This window comes from Eptatretus burgeri, chromosome 1, assembly GCF_056783735.1.
Source record: "Eptatretus burgeri isolate ZD-2024b chromosome 1, Ebu_testis_v1, whole genome shotgun sequence".
NCBI lineage: Eukaryota > Metazoa > Chordata > Myxini > Myxiniformes > Myxinidae > Eptatretus > Eptatretus burgeri.
In genome coordinates this window covers 156,754,279-156,775,996 of record NC_140961.1, presented here as the reverse complement: position 1 = coordinate 156,775,996, position 21,718 = coordinate 156,754,279, and the positions used below count along the sequence as shown (strand labels likewise).

At 41.9% G+C, this 21,718-nt stretch overlaps 1 protein-coding gene across 1 annotated transcript in view; it reads right to left on the bottom strand.

Annotated features, from left to right (window-relative positions):
- Positions 1-20,812, bottom strand: part of LOC147035829 (uncharacterized) — a 72,228-nt gene extending 51,416 nt beyond the window's left edge. Inside the window, exons 1-2 of the mRNA XM_085847669.1 lie at positions 20,667-20,812; positions 320-4,951 (exon numbers count right to left, since the gene is read on the bottom strand). Coding sequence (XP_085703795.1) covers positions 4,299-4,943 — 645 coding nt within the window. The 5' untranslated portion in view covers positions 4,944-4,951; positions 20,667-20,812 and the 3' untranslated portion in view covers positions 320-4,298. The remainder of the gene's footprint in view (positions 1-319; positions 4,952-20,666) is intronic.
- Between the last annotated feature and the right edge of the window lie 906 nt (positions 20,813-21,718).

Sequence of the window (21,718 nt, the reverse complement as noted above, 5' to 3'; positions counted from 1 at the left end):
ACACGAAATGAACAATTCCTCTACAAAAGGATAATTTAATTTTCCATTCTTCAACAAATTTTTCAAATACATATATATATATATATATATATATATATATATATATATATATATATATATATATATATATATATATATTTTAAAGAAGATATTTCAAATCTCATTCAAACAAAGCAAACAAAGCTTCACAGAAATGGATAAAAGTAGTCCAAAAAATACAAAATACTGGATTTGAAAAAGTGATTTTATAAAGTACAAACCAGTGGATCTGGAAGATGTTCACGATATTTCTGCAATAAAATAAGAGCAAAATAATTACTTGAAGCAATCTGGCTGCCGTGGCGATTCCCTGAACGTGGAGACAGAACTTGGTTTGGATGAATGAACACCGAAAAACCCAGCAAGCATGATGTCTCCTTGCTTCACAACATTCTGCAAATCCTTCAATTCTGGAACCTTACATTTCTCTTTATCAGGCACTGCTGCGTGAATGCATGACAAAATGAGGATATTTAGCAAAAGTATATGCTGACATTTGGGAGGAATGGTTGGACTGCACCACAACGGAAACATATCCACACATTTTATCAGCATCGTTTTGTTTCTTCACTCCCTAATTTGCACATAACACTAATTTATAAACTCATTCCATGATGTAAATCAGTTTTAGAAAAAAAAAAAAATATCCATATCAATATACATTATACATTTACAAGGTAATGTGTCATGTACATAATTATTAGTATTACTTGTTTATGAAACATTTTTCATCAGCCATTTGTGTGAGAATTAAAACTTTAAATTATATTGAAAGATTAGTTTATCCATCATTTACGTTAATTGACATTATTTTGATAACACGACATTCGTTTAGTGACAAATTAAGGCCAGAGTGGGGAGAGAGCAAAAGAGATTATGAAGCTGCTTTTGATGTTGATAAATTATAATTAACTGGTGGTAAAACACATTCAAAAATTGCTCTGTATGTTGCAAATCATTTTTAAGGGGAGTCGTCACTTCAATATTTGGTATGTCGATACCAGCGTCCGTCAAATTTTTTTGTAAGCAGTGCAGATGCTGAATTGACACAATGGGGACTTGCTCTAGTTATATTATTATGCTCTGAACACCAATGATTGTAGTGGATTATTGACATCGTATAGGAATGGAAGAGCTTGAACTTTCTCGCTTGAAGTGGCTGTTTGATCAGTTATAAGAGTGCAGAGGTTGCTGGCAGAGAGATGGGTGTTAAAATGCTGAGAAATAAGCAAACCCAATTGACAACTCCAAAAAAATCCTCAATTTTCATTAAAATTGACTTGAAATTTGAAGATGATATATATTTCAGGTCACTGAATTCAACCAGCCAATTATTTTGAGGCCAACATAGAACAAAAGGTCAACATAGTCACAAGTTCAACAACTAAGGTGGTATTTCTAAAATCCTCAATATTCTTCTGGTTGACATGAAATTTGAAGAGGATTTATATTTCATGTCATGGAATTCAAACAGCCAATTATGGTTGAAGTTGTGGGGGAAAAATTTATATTAATGTATTTTAAATTGCAACAAATGGAGTTTCAGAAATGTAACTTTTATGCTGCAAATTGAATTGGCTGTCATTTCTGGCCAAAAGACTTTTGCCCTAAATGATAAGAAATGTGTTGTTCTGGAGCAGAGTGACCGAGCTGATAAATGAACCTTTGCTTAGAAAATGTACAAAGTGGCTTTTTGTCTAAAGGACACGTCTACAGTCTGGGTGAATATCCCCCAACCTCTCTCTCATGGAAGTATAAAATGTTTTGAAAGACACATTTTCTTAGTACGAGCACGTGAGGAAGTATAGTTTCTCAGTGGCTCGTACTCCTTGGAACTGACCAAGTACCAAGTTAGAATAAAACTCTCTGATGTATAAGGTGAGAAGTGAATTGAATCGGGTTGGTCTAACTGTTAACTAAAATAAGAATAAATGAAATAGAACCAAATAATATTGCAATCAAATGGGGATTCTTAAGTTCATTGTACAAGGGTGAGAAGTGTATGGTGTATAATTAGGAAATAAATTGTTTCACAAGGAAGGACTTGTGTGGACATCAGTTTTATCAGTGTCGATAGGGTTTTTTGTAGGGTTTTATAATCAAATCGGACAAACGTTAAACTCTGTCTGAAGTCAAATAGGATTCCACAATCGACCAGTTAGAATCCTTCAGGAGGACAACGATCACAACAAGGTGGGTTTAAAAAATCCACATCAAAGTCAACATTGACCAAAAGGTCAACACAGGCCAAATTTCTAAAATCGTCAATTTTCATCCGGTTGAGTTGAAATTTTAAGAGCAGTTGTATATTTTGCCAACAAATCCAACCTCCAATAATTATTGTTGAGGTCAAAATAGGCTACAACGTCAACATAGGCCAAAGGTCAACAACTTAGGTGAGATTTCGAAAATCCTCAATTTTCATCCGATTAACTTGAAATTTGAAAAGGATTTATATTTGAGGACACTGAATTCAACCACCAATTATTTTTGAGGTCAACATAGAACAAATAGTCATCATAGGCCAAGTTTCTTAAATCCTCAATTTTCATCCAATTGACTTGAAATTTGAAGAGGATTTTCGTATTTGGTCATTGGATTAAATCACCAATTATTTTTTAAGATCATATTTGTTTGATGAATTACACAAGTATCATGCTATGTTTGTTTGTTTGTCTGCAGAGAGTATGTGTATAGTCCGTTTGCCACCCGTATATATTCTTTACTCAACCTTGTTGTAATGAAAAGTGTATTGTTTTTTGATGGTTTCGTACTCACATGGGTCTATAGAGAAAATTTGGCTTGGTTTCTGGAGCGGCACCCATGGGGAACTCCGCTAATTTGCATAAACCCAAGATGGCCACCGCGGACGGGGTTGAATATAACTTTTGAACCAATAAACTTACAATCACGTGTGATACCTCTTTTCCATATAATTTGGACCTGATGAATCGAATTCTGAGGTCAATTTTGTGATTCGGGTTCAAATTCAGGGTCAAAGGTCAAGTTAAAGGTCATTTTCGGCCGAAAATGAAATAATATAATAACAATCAAATTTTCAGAGCAATGGTGGTCAAGCGTTTATTCATTAACAGCGATCACTCCCATTCATCATCAGAGCCGAATGCAAGATCAAGATGTTCAGTTTCCTCGTCATCTTCCACATCTGCTTCTCCTTCCTCTTCCACTTCATCTTGGTCTTCGTCTCCTGTCTTGAACGGGTTGAAGCAGGCATCACTACAAACACAAGCACAGTACATAATGCATGATATCTTTCCATGGTGACAGCTGCAACGTTCAGTGCTGCACGCCTTCACCGCCGCCTGCAGCCACACCGCACTACATCCATGAGATATTGGGGTCCTGCTGGCTGATCGGAGGTTGCTGGTACTGGGGTGCATTCTTTTATTTCCCAACCATACTTCGTGATGTTACGTTCAGGTGGAGCCTGCTGGTCAGCAGATTTTAAGAGTATGGTCTGCATCCCTGGCTTAGCGCGGCCATACTAATGAGGTTGCTGGAATTCATGTGAGAGGGCATGGCTAGTGCGTCGACCATTCGGTGTGAATACCTGGAGATCGAAGTTGTCAAACCACGCGAAGATGACGCCGACGGTTCTACACAACCCCATGAACTCGTGGAGAACCTGTGCATTGTCACCGAGTAGACGAGCGGCCGATTTTCGGAATCTCAGGGCCTCATCATACGAGGTCGTGAAGCCATGCTCATGAAGGAGTTTGAGACGTTCGGAACTCCAGTGCCGGTGCAACAGTTTGATGCCCAGTCCTCGTGTTGTCTGATTTTTGGTACCTGTAACGTGACTCTCAATTGACTGGATCAGGCTCAGAGATTTCTTGGTCACTTTACCACCGGAGACCAGGTCCGAAACACGCTTCAAGAAACTTGGGCTGGTCACCTTGATTGCGTTGGCCTGTGTAAACTCTGATAGGTCATAATTGGCACTGTTGTACTTGACCGACCGTGCCTCATGCTTGATCTGCCTCACCACGGAAGCAATGCTCCTCTCATCCGTATCGTCTACCTAAATTATCTTGAGATTTTTTGCAATGGACTCACGGAAACAAACAATGGTAGCACAGCCATCTACCCGAACAACGATAACATCCTTACTCATGCAGTCAGTCAACTTCGTAAACATGTCACGTCGAGCTTGCCACCTCGATCCGAGTACAGGGAATGCAGTTCAACACTATTCTATATTCTGGACCTGTCTCGGTTCATTTACTCAATGATTTCCTTCAGAGCATTTTGATGTGCACCACCAGTTGGCAAATCAGCATATGTGGGTACTTTCGTGAAACTGTTATAGCAGCGGATATGGTACTTGCACTCAGCAGAAGGTAGATCAGAAACAAAACAAGGTGCAACTTGACCCTTCTCGCGACATCATCATTACGCTGCTCAGCAACATCAAGCAGCATATCTTTCATAGTTGGGAGTGGGTTACGTTCTGTGTCAAAACATTCTTTGGTCAGACACTCACAAATGCGGTCCCATCTTTCTGGATGTTTATCATCAATCGGTAAACATTCCTCGCTACAGAACATACAATCACGTTTGTACTCAAACACACCTTTGTCAGCTACATTAGTATGAGACCTTTTAGTTGTCCTTACACCCTCATCTTCAGGCTTTCTTTTCTGTGACTTTCTCACTCTCTCAATTTTCTCTTTTGATGTATAAGTACAGTAGCAACCTTTGTGGCAGGCTATGCTTGCCACATCTCTGCCAACATCAATAATGTTCTGTAGCTTAGCCTGCAGGTCCCCATCTCCACAGGATTTGTCGCACGAGATGAGCTTCTTGATCCCGATCTCAGTGAATTTCGTTTCTTCTCCACCTCCGTGACACACCGGGAGAAGGCGCCTTGAGTCAGCCATCATATGTTTCTCTGAAAAGAAGAAGAGGTGAGATTAGAATCAATGGGATCATTCATCAGCTATCGAGTCGGAGTGATCTGCAGTTGATGCAGGAGTCAAAAAGTTTTAAACCCCCCAATTGTCCAAAAATGACATTGAACTTGACCTTTGACCCTGAATTTGACCCCGAACCACACAACTGACCTCAGAAATCGATTCCTCACTTCGAAATTATATGGCAGAAATGTATCACACGTGATTGTAGGTTGCTTGGTTGAAAAATTATTTTCCACCTTGGTCCTCGGTAGACATCTTGGATTTATGCAAATTATCGGAGTTCTCCAAGGTTGCCACTCCTGCAACCAAGCTAAAATTTTTCTATAGACCCATGCGAGTACGAAACCATCAAAAAACAATACACTTCTCACAACAACAAGGTACTCAACCTGGCAACTGGACTAGTATGAATTACATTAGACCAAAGACCCTGAGGTCCCAAAGGAACCTGAGGAACCCAAAGACCCAGAGGATCCAAAAGACCCAGAAGATCCAAAAGACCAAAAGGACCCAAAAATACCCAGAGGACCAAAAGCACCCAAAATACCCCAAGGAACCAAAATACCCAGATGATCCAAAGGACCCAAAATACACCTTAGACCCTTTAAACCCCTTAAGACCCTTTAAACTCCTATGAAAGTTAAAAAATTGTTTCACCCTTTTGAACCCTTAGACCTTGAAGACCCTTTAGATCCTCTTAGACTCATTTGCACACAAAAGACCCTTGGACCCCTTTCTACCCATTAGACCTTCACAGCTTTCAGACCTATTAATGCCCTATAGTTCACTTTGACCATTAGACCCTTTTTCGACATTTTAAGACCATTCAGACCCCTTCAGACAATTCCAACCCTTTAGCCCTTAAAGTACACAACTTAGAACTTTCAGACCCATTTGTAGATTTTCAGAACTTTCCACTTTGGCTGACCAAGCCACAATCTCTGGTGGCTCTATATCTATAATTGTTTGGAATACATCATTCTACATGTGTACCAATTTTGGTGCTTTTATTCAAATTTGAGCAATTGATCTGAAATATCAGACTACGCTGCTGGACTACCTGCCCCCACCTCCTGTACACCATGAGGTGTTGTGAGTGGGTGTGGGGCTGGGGGAGTGTGAAGATCTATGACTTTGATGACATTGGTATTGAATGATTGAAGCAGTTACTGGATGGCAATGCCTGTGTAGATGATGTGAAGAAGGAGATAAAATCCTCAACTGGGTAAGGATCCAGAACATTTGTTTAATTTAAATGAAATGTTACCAGTGCAACAAAAGAGGCAGAAACACTGAAGCAATAAAATATATAGACCATTCCTTGAATCAGTCTCACTTTATTATTTTGTAGATGTTGTATGATTTTGGGATAAAACTGCAGCCAAGAAATGCATACGATACAGCAAGGATTGCAAACATTTCTGTTACAATTGTATGTTTTCCTTGTGTGCTTATATAAGCGGGAATGAAAGCAACCACAACCATTAAGAGAAACAGAATGCTGTATATTATAAACTTTGCCTCTTTTAAAGATGAATCCTTGTTGTGAGCCTTTGATGCAAGACAAAGGCACAATATTGCCAAAACAATCATATAGATCAAAGAAGAAAAGGCCCAAAGGGGTGAAGTCAAAGTACATTCAATAATGATGGTTCCCAAATGGGCCGTTGTATTGTAGTTTACCCTTGGATCACTTACAAAAGCCCAGAGTAAAGAAAACACCATTTGTGGCGTAAAACAAAATGCCACAACATATTTCTGTTTCAGTGACTTGACCATAGTTGTGAATTTGAGGTGAGAACCTGAAAAAGTATTTTGAGAATTTTTGTGCTGTTTGAAAAATATTATTGGAGAAGATATTTGTTATCATGAAGTGTTGTCATATTCATTTGTGGTCCACTAGGATGGTGCTGAAAAATTGCCCTACCTTTGAACTGATGTCTACCAAGTGCCATGGATTCATCTGTCACACGACCTGCGATGTAAAAATCCCAGAAACTACATTGCTTCCAAAGCGAATAGAATATTGTGTTTTTTGAAATTTAATCTAAGATACCTCACCCAAGAAGAAAAATTATACTTCTCATCAGTACACTCATTTTTGTAATACTGTTGCTCCAAATGGCGCCAAAATATTGACATTGAGAAACATACATTAAAACCGAACCAGCAGAGAGCTGCTAAATTTGTTCCTCATGCATTCTTCCAGGATATACTTTAATTTTAATAAATGTAACGATTTTAAAGATAGTTTTTGAAAAATCTAGAAGTTTAGCACTCGTGAAGCAGTCCATACATCGTCCTTATACACCACCTTATATAAATGTCTAAGCACTGTAAAACTGGAGGTTCTTGGAAATATTATGAAGGCAATTTGTGTTCTGCAGTGTTCAAGTATTCATTTCAATTTAAATGAAGGTTTAAAGAGGTTTGAAGGTTTAGTAATAAATTAATTCCGTGTTTTACTGCCGTTTTATGCAGTCCTTTTACATCACCCCATCGAAAACGTTACCTTAGTTTTTTTTATTATTGTTGCCTGTGTCCTTTATGATGTCCTTAAAGCAGTACGTTACCTGTTTGGAATGATTTTCAATTTTGTTTGACTGCCAGGCAAGCAGACAGAGTAAAAATATTATTTCAGTCCTCACTCTGCATGTGCAATCGGGACAAATTCAAAGTACAGGAAAACGAGAAACTTGACTTCCTAGTCTTCTTCCGACTGTGTTCAAAATATAACATTCAATTTAAATAAGTTATTCTGCAGTCACAAACTGATGATCGTAAGCTGATAATATAGACAGATGGACGAACAGACCTGAACCAATTGCTTAACCCCAATTTTCGTTTCACGTGCTTGGTGTAACAAACAGACATCATACTGTTATGCTCCACCAACTTCAAAAGGAAACAATTGTGAACAAACAAGAGGAAAAAAAATTATCTTATGGATAAGCACTGCAAAAAACAAGAACAGTGTGCACTTGTACCATGAAAGCACAGAGTAGCAAAAATACAAATGAGAGAATAATAATAATAATAAAAAGAAAAACACAGTGATAGAAACGTTTGACTGTCTCTTCTCCATAGAGTTGTTAATGTTATGGTTTAACCTCACAAGTAACCATTGCTTGACTCCAAATAAACTCTTCTTTCAATTGAAGCATCACTACATAAAGTCTACAAATGTTTTGTGTTAGGTACGAAAGCTAACAGCTTGAAGTCCTTTTTTTTGATTGAATATATGGATCTATGTGTGGATGGAATGGATGGCCAAACAATGTCCTTAAAATTAGACAGCTATCCTCAAGATCTTACATGAAAGAAATGAAAATTAAAGTAATCCTGAGCATGATGAACGCATGCCTTGATGTACTGCCACCAGCTCGGTCGAATAACAAAAATAAGAAGAATTTGAGGCTCGAAAAGAGAGACAGCTAAAAACAAAAATCTTCTGAATTCATTCAGCTTAAGATACACTCATACAACATGAAACTGAATGAAACAAACAGACTTCCGCCTTCACAGCATAATCAAAATAATACTGTACAGTGCCTTCAGAAAGTATTCACACCCCTCGACTTTGTCACAATTTGTTGTTACAGCCTGCATTTAAAATGGATGAAATTAAATTTTTTTTGTCACTGATCTTCACAAAATACCCCCAAAATGACAAAGTGAAAACATGTTTTTAAAATTTTTTACAAGAATGAAAAGCTGAAATGTCTTGCATCAATAAGTATTCAAACCCCTGAGTCAATCATTTGAAGAAGCATCTTTGGCAGCGATTGTAGCTTTGAATCTTATTGTGTATGTCTGAATCAGCTTTGCACATCTGAATTTGGGGATTTTCTCCCATTATGCCTTGCGGATTTGCTCAAATTGTGTCAAGTTGGATGGGGAGTCTTTCCACACATTAAAAGTGGGATTCAAGTTTTGTCTTTGGCTGGGCAACTCAAGCACTTCAAGTTCTTGTTCCGAAGACATTGCAGTGAAGCTTTGGCTGAATGTTTGGGGTCATTGTCCTGTTGGAATGTAAATATCAGTCACCATCTAAGATCTTTTGTACTCTGAAGCAGTTTCTCCTCAAGGATTTGCCTGTATTTGGCTCCATTCATTGTTCCCTCTATCCATACAAGTCTCCCAGTCCCTGCCTCTGAAAAGCATCGCCATAGAACAATGCTGCCACCACCGTGCTTAATGGTAGGGGTGGGGGTGGTGTTAGATGGGTGCAGAACTATAGTTGTTTTTCACGTTCAGGCCAAAGAGTTCAATTTTCTACTCATCAGACCACAGAATCTTTGGCTTCATGCTTTCAGAGTCTTTCGTGTGCCTTTTTGCAAACTCCAGGCATGCTGTCATGTGCGTTTTTCTCAGGAGTGGCTTCTCTCTGAACACTCTCCCATAGAGCCGAGATTTGTAAAGTGCTGCAGAGATTGGTGTCCTTCCAGCGGGTTCTCCAATCTCAGCCAAGGAACTCTGTAGTTCTGTCACAATGGTCATTGGGTTATTGGTCACCTCCCTGACCAAGATGCTTTTTTTCAGTTGCTCCATTTGTTCAGATGTCCAGATCTAGAATGAGTCTGGGTAGATCCATATTTTCCCATTTCTTAATGATGGAGGTCACTCTGCTCTTCTATCTATCGGGACCATACTCTGTACAGAGCATAACTGCTGCCATGCCAGTCTCCTGGGCTATTCGGCACAATCCTGGATGGATCACCCATGCAAGACACTCAAATGGCTCAATCATCACAGCAAGCTGGTATTCATTTTGCTGACTTCAGAAAGATGACAGGCTGAGTCAACCCCACCTGGTATTAATTCCATGGCCAAGCGAGATTTCAACTCAGGACTCAAGGATCACAAGACAACCACCCTAACCATTCGGCCAACAAGGGGCATACCTATGCTCTTATCCCAAGCCAACCACCCTAACCATAAGCCAACACGAGGCATACTGTGTTGGGAGCTTTCAACACTCAAGAAATTGTGTTATACGCATCCCCAGATCTATGCTTACTCACAATTATATATTGGAGTTATACAGGCAGTTCCTTGGACTGCATGGTGGGGTCACTGCTCTGACATCCGTTGTCAACTGTGGGACCTCATATAGAAATGTGTGTTTCTTTCTAAATCATCTCCAATCAATTGAATTGGCTTCAGGTGGACTCCAATCAAGTTGCAGAGACATCTCAAGGAAGATCAAAGTAAATTGGATGCATGCGAACTCAATTTGGAGTGTCATAGCAAAGGGGTTGAATACGTATTGATGCAAGACATTTCAGTTTATAATTTTTAATTAATTTGTAAAAAAATTCGAAAAACGTGTTTTCAATTTGTCATAATGGGGTATTTTGTGTAGATCAGTGAAATTTTTTATATTTAATCATTTTTATATTCAGGCTGTAACAGCAAAATGTGACAAAAGTCGAGCAGTCTATTACTTCGCCAGAACAGACAGATTGGTCGTTTCTGTATAACACTGCCTTCTTTCTGGTCTTGCACCCTCTGCTCTTTCTGTCCTTCCCCCCACCCCCCAGGTTTCTGCAGGGCTCTAACAGTCTACCACCTCCCCCTTATGGTGAAACTACCTAAATCCTGGATCACTGCCCACCTCCACTCATTTGTTCCTCCTTTACCCCACCTGTGGAATCAACTTCCACATCCTCTTCCTTCTCATTTTTCCCTCAGGTCTTCAAGACAGCTGTTCATCACCATCTCAGATTGCCCCGCCTCACAAACCAATGATGTTTTCTACCCTCATTAACCCTACACAAGTCTCTCCTAATTTTCCAGTTTTCCCTTCTTGGGGTTTCCTCCCGTGGCCATTTTGTCCACCCAATGCATGTGTGTTTTGCATCCTGTTTTTGTCTGTTAGATCCTGATCTGTTCACTGTATTAGCTCTTCCACGAGCCTCGACGATGTATACAAAAAACACCATCCACTGTGACACAGGTACACCATGTTTCTTTTTGAGTGCCTCCAATGATCCAAAACGTGAATGAGCCACCATGGTGAGCGTGGGAAAGGGGTGGGAGGTGTTAATGATTTATTCAACAAGGCGAAAACACGTTCCGGTTCCGGGTTTGGAGCGACGAGAGGTCTCCTTCCGGGCTCCCTGCTGACGTTCTCAAAGTTAAGTTTCCGGTCGTTATTTGTCCCGTTTTAACTGTTTAATTTTCTCACCTACATGTTACTGTGTGTAACTAGTTCGGTTTTGTTTCAAAAATCGTGCTATTTTGTGAGTATTTTGTCGACGTTCTTACCTGGTGTTTGAGGCCTAGGCCTTGGCCTTGGCTTGAGGGCTACCAGTTCCACTCGGTGTTCGATCGTTTTTTTATTTTTATTTTTTTTCTCCCAATGACCTTCAATTTCTATCCTCCCTATTACCTTCAATTTTCATCCTCCCCACTTTCCAAACATCCCCCAATCTCCCAACTAATCTCTTTCTTATCTCAAAAAAAAATAAAAATACCCAACAACAACAACAACACGCTCACGTTCTCCCGATTCTGCTTCTTCTTCTTCCTCTTAACTTCCTCCTCGTCTTCTTCCTCGATTTTTTTCTACACTTCCATGACCTAATCTGTTGAACTCTCTCAAACATTAATATTAACAACAAAAACGATCTTATAATGCTTCATCTTCCTCTCTCACACTTGTGGTACTCTTTACTGTTTCATAATGTATGACTCTTCTGCTATTTTAACAGACTGCTCTCATTTCGAGCTCTCCTTCATTCCTTGCCTAAAAAAATCCAACTATTACAGTGCTTCTTCTCTCCATTCTCTGAATTCGCCTTCATTGCATCCATCAAGAATTGTGTTAAATCGCATCTCTGACCTAAAACTTTTAAAAACCACAGTTTAGTTTGCCATGGATGTTCGCTTTCCATCAACCATTCTTTTTTTCCAACTTCAGTGCCAACTCACCCCCCTCACCCCTCACTCTCACTCTCAAAGCAACCAGCCCACTCTTCTCCCTCCAAGCCTCCCTCCCACCTCTCTCAAAAATCCCCCTCACCTTTCTCCCACCTTTCATCCCCCTCACTCATCCTTCTCAAAGTTGCCCCCCCCTCTCATCCACCAAGCTGCCTCCCTCCACTGCCCTCTCACCTCCATCTCTTCACTCCACCTCCTCAAATCCTCAACTGCCTTCTTCCTTGTCTCTTGTCCCCCCTCTCCCCCAGCACCACAGAGCCTTTTCTCCTCCTCATTCGGCCCCCTCCCATCGCTATTCTGCAATAACCCACACTCTTTCAACAACCCTCCTTACCTCCCCCCTCGTCCCTTGTCCTACCCTCCCCCTCCCCTCCACCTCCTGCACCCAAAGCCTCCTCCCCTACCTCTTCATTAAAAGTGTGGACCTCAAATATCCGGGGCCTTCGCTCAAACCTTTCAGATCTTTCCATACAGGTTACCACTGACAAACCAGACATTATCTGCCGAACAGAAACTTTCCTCTCCCAAGACCTGTCTGACTCCCAAGTATCTCTCCCCGGTTACTCCCTCTTATGGTATGACAGACCTGAGCCTCGTCCTGGTGGAGGTGTTGCTCTCTTCATCAAAGACTCTATTCCTCACTCTCCATGCACTGCTCTCACTCCCCCACACCCCCAGGAATACCTCTCGCTTCGGCTTCCCCTCCACTCCCACCTCATGTTTATATGTGTACTGTACCGTCCAGCAAACAGTGATGACTCCATCTACACCTCACTATCCGAAAACATGAACCATCTTCTCTCTTCTCATCCAAACTCTCTCTTCCTCTTATGTGGTGACTTCAATTGTAATCACGCCAGTTGGCTAGGTGTGGGTACCTCTCTCACCTGCCATGGCACCTCAGCAAAAACTTTCTGCGACTCATTAGGACTGTCTAAATCGGTCAACTTCCCGACCCGGATCTCAACCAATGGTACTCCATCTCTTCTGGATCTGATTTTGAAAAATTTCCCTGACAATATCTGCTGCTCTTCCTTCACTCCAATCGGTTCTTCTGACCACGTCCTTTTCAAAGTGGATGTCTCTCTGGCTGTTATCAGAGAACCACCTCACCGCGGTCGAGTCTGGCATTTCACTCAAGCCGACTGGCAGGGTCTCCGAGCAGCAATCAAACTTACAGACTGGTCTCCTATCACTACTTTCTCAAACATCAACTCATCCTGGGAATTCTTTCAAAGAAACTTGCTCTCCCTCATGCACAGATTAATCCCCTCTCGTGTTCAGTTGTCCTACCCTTCCTCCCGCCCATGGTTTACTGAAGCTTGTGGCGAGGCAGTTGTCCTGAAACAACTTGCCTCTGCCTGATGGAAAGCAAACCCAACTGAGGGCAATCTCAGTTCTTTCCACAAAGCTCGGAACAAGTGTGTATCTACCCTCAGGAGAGCCAGAAAACAACATCTTTCTCATCTCAAGTCTGGACCCTCAAACCTCTCTCTCTCCTCAAAATCCTGGTGGCGTTTAATCAAATCTGTTTCTGGTGTTTGTTCCCCCTCCATCCACTCCCTTACCTCAAATGGCCGCACTTTACCACATGTGATAAAGCTGAATGTCCAAACTCGGTGTTTGCAGCAAAATCTTGTGTCCTAAACCCATCACTTTCTCTGCCCACTTTACCTAGTCGCACCCAACTGTCCCTGGACTCTGTCTGCTTTTCTCCTGACAAGGTGGAGAGCTTGCTTTCAAACCTCGAGTCAAATTCTGCAACCGGTCCAGACAGCATCAGCCCACGTGTCCTCAAAGCCTGCTCTTCTGCTCTTGCTCACCCTCTCTCTGTTCTATTCACCCTCTCATTTGCCCAAGGTCATCTGCCATCTGCTTGGAAATCTGCTAACATCACTGCCCTGCATAAAAAAGGTGCAAAAACAGATCCCTGTAACTATAGACCAATCAGCCTTCTCCCAATCATCAGCAAGGTTATGGAATCCATCATCGCTTCAGACATGAAATCCTTCCTCTTCTCCAATGGCTTGATTTCCAATCATCAATTTGGTTTCAGACCAGGTCACTCTACCCTGGATATGCTGCTTATGCTCTCCCATAAATGGATGGAGGTCCTCAATGCCAGACAGGAAATCCGAGCCGTATCCCTGGACATATCATGTGCTTTTCACACAGTCTGGCACCCTGCACTACTCACCAAACTCTCTTCCCATGGTATTCAAGGTCATCTCCAATCATGGCTTGCAGACTTCCGCTCCTGTCGCAGTCAACATGTGGCCCTAAATGGAGTTCTTTCATCCCTCTTCCTGTGCAGGCTGGAGTTCCTCAAGGTAGCGTTCTGGGCCCTGTTCTTTTTCTGGTTGTCATCAATGATCTCTCTGTCATCAAATAGAGGAAAATCCTCTATTTCTCTTTGCCGATGACTCCACCCTCTGCCGTACCATCTGTCATCCCTCAGACCGGCAAGCAGCAGCTTCTTCGCACACTGCAGATCTGGATAAAATCACACTGGTCCAACATGTGGAACATGTCTTTCAATCCAGACAAATCTCACACTCACTATGTCTCTTCGAAAGGACCATTTAGAAACCCCCCCCATTCACTTTCTCAACAATCCTCTGGAAGAAGTCTTTTCTTTCATGCTTCTGGGTCTCACTATCTGCCATGACCTTTCCTGGGAAAGTCACATTTCCAACCTCGCCTGAAAAGCCAGTCGCTGACTGGGAATCCTCCGTCGTGCAAAGTCCTTCCTGGGCCCTCTTGAACTCCTGACCACTTACAAAGCTTTTGTCCATAGCCTGATGGGGTACTGCTCTCCCCTCTGGGCTGGTGCTCCTGCCTTCCACCTTTCTCGGCTTCACGCTGTCGAAACCAGGGCATTTAAGATCATCAGCATCTCCCGCAATGAAGCTGAGTATTTGGGCCTCACACTCAATCACCGCAGGTTGGTCGCTGGTCTTTCTCTCTTCTACCGACTCCTCTCCAGCCTTGCCCCCCCCTGCTCTCTCTGCGATTTGTCCCCACCACATTTCCACAGGGCGCTCAAGGTCCTCCAACAACCCCTTCTGGTAAAACTACCAAAATCACGAATCACTGCTCATCTTCACTCTTTCATTCCTCTTTTTTCTCAGCTTTGGAATAAACTTCCTCACTCTATTCTTTCCCATTCTTCCCACCAGGCTTTCAAAACAGCTGTTCACCACCACCTCTTATCTTCCTCCATCCAAATCCTCGATCTTTTCTAGCCCCGATAATCCACCCAAGCCCACTTCCTTCAATTCCCCTGCTTTCCTTCCTGAAAGTCCCTGTAATGTCCATCTTCTCTTCGCCATGTTCCCCGTCCCATCCCCATCCCTCTCCCTTCCACAGTTCACCTAATGTTTCTGTTCCCCACTGTTTTATGCCTTCCACTCCCGCCCCTCTTGTCTCATGCCCCCTTGCTGTGAGTTTTGTGTTAGCTCTCATACGAGCCTCGACAAGGTATACAAAAAAAAAAAAACACGTTCATGTTTTTGATAATTCCCAATATGGGGAGTACGAATGTTTACTCAAGACAGAGTATGGTTTATTGTGTTGCTGCTGGAAAAATGGACAAAAACAAACAAAACAAGAACACCACATTGCTGAGCATCATCTAAGGAAGCAGCACAAGCTGAATTAAATCTTTGATATGACTCAGCAGGGGGTTGAACCAAAGACAAGACCATCAGGTCCACCCCAATGCAGCCGCAAGGCGCTGCTATGCCAACCCCCCATTGGATTCCCTCAAGGGAATGGAGTGGAAAACTCTTCCCCTCTCCCTCAATACACTGGCACTGAGCTCAGGCCTGGCCCAGACTACTGCATGGGTCTCCAGGTTGTGTAAGCGTTCCAGGACTCAGAGGATCGGTGCCTGGGTATCAATTCCCCTGGCCACCTTCTGCCATGTCCAGAGACGCGATGTTTCCTGTTGAAATTTGCCAGCACTTCATGTGACCTGCACCCTTCATTGGGATATCGTCCGTGGCACGACATGTCATCATTCAATCTTTCAGATCATCTGGCATCCCCGGGAAGAGAGGAACCAAACCGTGAAAGGAAATATTGTTCAGCCGCATGATCAAATAGGAGTGGGAGAAATCATCGGCGGAGTCAGGCTCGGCAAATGCCCTCCACCTCCCATCAGCCGCCGCCAACCAGGGCCAGGACTACAGAACAAACAAGCTAAAAGGACATCTCAACGGGAACCGTAGAAAAGTGAAGCCCAGGCCATTCTCGTTTGGCAGCCAGCAACACATCCGGCCTTTAGTGAGGCTCAGAAGAGATGTGCTCATCACTCTGCCACCAAGTTTGACTTGAGAGAATTCAAACCACTTTTGTGCAAATCATCTTGTAACTTACAATGTGATACAATTATAAAAAGTTTGATGGAAACATTAGTTTCCTGAACAACGACAATGATAACAAATATTAACACATTACCTTTCGAAGCAATTATTCCTTTTGTGCATTTTGCCACCATGCAGGCTATGGCAAATGATAGCATAATACAAGGAAATGTTTCCCTTAAGCAACATAAGTTGTTTGTTGGTTTCCCAATAAAAGCAACTGAACTGCAAAAGCATCCTCCTAATGCCACAAGGAGAAGGAGATTCATTTCAAAATTTTCATCTCTCACCAGAGGGAGCTCATGTTGATGGCACATTATCACAAGAAACACAATAACAAACACCATTCCAATGAGTGAAATACCCAACAGAATGGTCGTCAATGCATCATACAAAGCCAGAAATTCTTCAGTCATTGGTTCACAGCCATCTCCTTGTTGAGTTGACCAAAAGTACTTGGGGCAGTAAAAGCATTCCTGAGATTCTAAAACACAAAGAATACTTTTTCTCAAGCGAAATATGTTTGTTCAAATTTTTTCAATAAGGGTTATATATTAAAGAGATGTATACTGCTCAAAATGAAACATAACACAGGGCATTTTGTTGAAGGATTTAGTGGATACTACAAATACAACCGGTTGCTTCAATGCCGAGGGTTTTTTCTTTTTTGGGGGGAGAAAGAGGAATGGGAGGGAGAGAGGAGGTAGGGGAAGGATAGAGGAGTGAGGGGAATGAGAGAGGATGGAGTGGAGGTGGAGAGGGAGAGGAGAGAGAGGAGAGAGAGGGAGAGAGGGAGAGAGGGAGGGAGAGGGAGGGAGAGTGTAGAGGGGTAGAGTAGGTGAGGAAAGGGGGAGTTTCTGGCAGATGTGATGCCCAGTTTAACGTCAATCCGAGAGATCACACACACAATGAGGAATCACCCTGCCTGTAAAACACCGGGATGACTGTTTAAAGCTGGGTTGGGATTCAAACCCAGGCGAAACAGCTTAGTGCAAGTGTGCATACCTCTCGGCTAATCTGACGTGATCCGGTGATCCATTGCATGATGAAAACTGTATTGATCCAAGCAGCAGTTACAACTGCTTAAAAAAAAGCATTCATTTGTCTAATTCTCACATTCTTTGACAGCCCTTCCTCTCCTCGACCTCCTGAGAATTGAATGGTAGTGGAGGGGGTTTGGCAGGAGGATAGCCTGGGGGGAGGGGAAGGGAAGGCAAGGCAGTATGAGGGGAAGGGAGGGGAAGGCAGTGTGAGGGGGTGGGAGGCAGCACAAGGTGAGGTGAAGGCAGCATGGAGGAGGGGAAGGCAGCACGATAGGATGGCAAGGCAGTGTGAGGATGGGCAAGGGAAGGCAGCATGAGGGGAGGGAAAGGGAAGGCAGCATAAGGAGAGGACAAGGTACAGCATTGTGAGTGTCGGTTCGGTCCAGACAGAGAGGGGTGGAGGAGGGAAGAGGGAGGGAGAATGAGGACAGGTGGGAAGTGAGGAAGTCGGGGTGTGAGGTGGGGTGGGTGAAGGGAAGGCAGCAAATTTGGAGGGGAAGGAAGTGTGAGGGGAAGGGAAGGCGGCATGATAGCAGGGGAAGGGACGGCAGTGTGAGGGGAAGGGTCATCCGGACATAATCAATGTCCGGAGACAACCACCATCCAGACATGAAGGTCCAGACACGTCCGAAGGGAGGGAGGGTGAGAGAAAGAGAAAGAGAAAGAGAAAGAGAAAGAGAGAAAGAGAGAGAGAGAGAAAGAGAGACAGAGAGAGAGAAAGAGAGAGAGAAAGAGAGAGAGAAAGAGAGACAGAGAGAGAAAGAGAGACAGAGATAGAGAGAGAGAGAGAGAGAGAGAGAGAGAGAGAGAGAGAAAGAGAGAGAGAGAGAAAGAGAGAAAAAGAGAAAGAGAGAAAAAGAAAGAGAAAGAGAGAAAGAAAGAGGAAGAGGAAGAGGAAGAGGAAGAGGAAGAGGAAGAGGAAGAGGAAGAGGAAGAGGAAGAGGAAGAGGAAGAGGAAGAGGAAGAGGAAGAGGAAGAGGAAGAGGAAGAGGAAGACGAAGAGAAAGAGAAAGAGAAAGAGAAAGAGAAAGAGAAAGAGAGAGAGAAAGAGAAAGAGAAAGAGAAAGAGAAAGAGAAAGAGAAAGAGAAAGAGAGAGAGAGAGAGAGAGAGAGAGAGAGAGAGAGAGAGAGAGAGAGAGAGAGAGAGAGAGAGAGAGAGAGAGAGAGAGAGAGATAGTGGAGTTAGCTGAAAGAATATGTTATGCTTCATAAACAACACACACATGCAACACACACACAAACACACATTCATCGTGTGATGGGTGGAAAACATTTGGTTGTGTAACTTAGAAACCACATTAATTTGGAGAATGGCTTGGAAATCGGGTGTTGTTGGACACAAACAAATGTTAATATGTGTGAGCGTATGTGTTTCTTCTCCATAACTCCAAAGCCATGAACCCTCGCATCCTGAAACTTTGAATGCATACTTAGGGAACTCCATGAAATTGCATGAGTGAAAATTGGTTGTTTGGGTTAATTAAAACACCACTTTTCAAGATAATTAACGGCCTTATTTAATTACATCCTTTATCAGGTTCTCCTCAGCCACCTCACTCTTTGGGGTCTTAAGGCGTATCCTGGGTAACCTCACTGGGGTCTGAAGCCGCCATGCTTTTTGGCCTGTTCAACCATGCCTTGACATTGGAACAGGCCATAATAATTTCTTCAAGATAAACTTTTTTTTCACTTTCCTCACTCATATTATCGAATGCCTGTTCATCATAGCTACAAATCGCTGGGTACACTGCAATCCTTATAAATGCCCGGAGATGCCAGCATTCCTGGCCTTATTTCATTTCCACATATGCAATAACCTTGAGAATCTCTTAAACGAAGCTGAATTACAAATTTTATGCTCCAGAGTCGAACTTATCAGCAGTTTGGACTCCTAAAAAGTGTTAGTTTGCTCAATTCGGACATATTTGACATTTTGGGCATCTCCAGGTCGTGTATGTTTAAGGACGGTTCGGTGATTACTAATTGCATGCCAAGCGATCTGTTTCTTATCAACTATTTCATTGAAGTGATTCAGCCACTTGGCGAGTGCTCTACAATATTCACAATTTCACTGAATACTATTACGATCGACCTGAACAAAGTTCATGGGCCACTCACCTACGTTGGCCATGTGTTGTTCTGCGCTGCAACAGGTGGCCTGGCTGGCTGAAAATGTGAAATTTTATTTTACACAATGTTTCCCATTTTTCTGCGATCTTCCATGATAAAACCCACCACTTTGACATAGATAAATACCAACATAAATTAAACTTTTCGTTTAAAAAAGTTTCTTCAACAGTTTAATGGATCACTTAGCGCACATTCTTCAAGCTTCAATCAATGGCGATCCCGTGGTTCGATAACAGAGATAGGGAGGCAAAATAAATGATACAATCACAATAAGTAAAAAATGTTTTAAAAATAAGTTGTAATTAAGTAATGAATTGCCACGGCAGGAAAGCTCAGAGGCAGGAAAGCTAAAAGGTATGCATGCTCAATCATAGCTGTCCAGACTGGGTTTGAATCCCGAGACAGCTATAAACTGTCATCCCAGTGTTTCACAGGCAGGGTCATTTAGCAATGTGGGTGCTGTCTCTTGGATAAATTTTAAACTGGGCGTCTCATCTTCTGGAATCCTCTTTCTCTCTTTCTCTCTTTCTCTCTCTCAAAATTACTCGCACTCGATATATTTATGCACAATTAGCCCTTTCTTCCAACAAGTCCTATGAAATTAGTGTTCTCTTGATCACTAGAAGTCATGCATAACAGAATTTTAGTTGACTGTTTTCCATGGTTTTATTTTAGATTCCAAGTGCAAAGCAAAAAAAAAAGAGAGCATTACAAATTAAACAGCCTGACACTTGTTCTGATATATGTATTGTGTAAAACACCAAAGGTGCTGAACAAATGCAGTAGTGCAAGCTCTCAGTAATAAACAAGAGACTCGCTCGTATCATTTTTTTTAATCTTGATGTTGATCGTATTTACTACTTCCGCCACTGAAGGTGAAGGAGGTTATGTTTTCACCCCTTTCTGTCTGTTTGTTTGTCTGTTTGTTTGTTTGTGTTTGTGCAGGATATCTCAAAAAGTTGTGGATGGATCCAATGAAATCTGGTGGGGATGTTGGGTGTGTGACAAGGACGAACTGATTAGATGTTGTTGAACATCCAAATCCGGATCTGTTTAGGGGTTTATTTAATTTTTAAGTGATTCTCCAGCATTGAGAGAAGGGCCAAAAACGATACATAGCATGATATTTTAAAAAGTTATGTTCTTAAGGATCATGCATGATACGGCGGAGGTATGTGCTTTACCGAGTGCCCTTCAAGCTTCACCTGTATCATTGGAGAATTGCCCTTGTGTGCAAGCAATGCAATCATGACAACATAAGGGCCTTCCTTTCTGTGCAGCCTTGCGTGTTCCAGCTTGACAGGGATTGCTGCACAAAGACCTTGGAACCTGAAACAGATTTGAATTAAAAGTTTACAATTTTATATAAAACAATTATATATATATATATATATATATATATATATATATATATATATATATATATATATATATATATATATATATATATATATATATATATATATATATATATATATATGTCAAAACATGTGGAGTGAGACGAGCACTCTCGCAATCCCCAATGGACAGTCCTTCACCAAAGCCTCACCTCCAACCCAGAAGCTTTGGCCTGGTGACTGTCTAACAGACAAAAATTATATGGTGAACATCATTTACATATCAAACTAAGCCAACTATCTTTATGTCAGGTTTATTTTCCAACAACAGGGCACCATACCAATAAATATCTAACCACTGAATGAACACATTTGTCGTTTATAAATCAGACGCACCACCTGAATGTTATGGTGAGCATGGTATGTCCATTGGAGATTATGTCCATTGGACTATGTCCATTGGAGATTGGGGTAGTGCACGTCACACTCCACATGTTTTGTTAGATCCTCGTGGAGTATCTCTAAGTATTACTCACGTTGTTGTTCTTGTGGACTTTTTTGTTTCACAGCCTACAGTTTTCATCGAAACTTCCTGAAACTTGGCGAATATATGTAAAAATACCCTGCACAGACAGTAACAATATCCGATTTTGAAAATTCCTCCTAGAAAAAAGTTATGACGTCAAAATATCTCCACTAATGGAAATCGCCGAAATAATTATCTCTGAAACTAGGCAAGCTTTTTGGATTCTGTTTGTGGGAATCGAACATAGCATTAGCAGAGAGTAACTAACGCACATATGATACATCACTATGACGTCATATCAATTTTTATGACGTCATTCCTATTTTTTGACATTTTTTGTTTTTTGGTTCATTTGTTTCACAGCCTACATTTTCATCGAAACTCCCTGAAACTT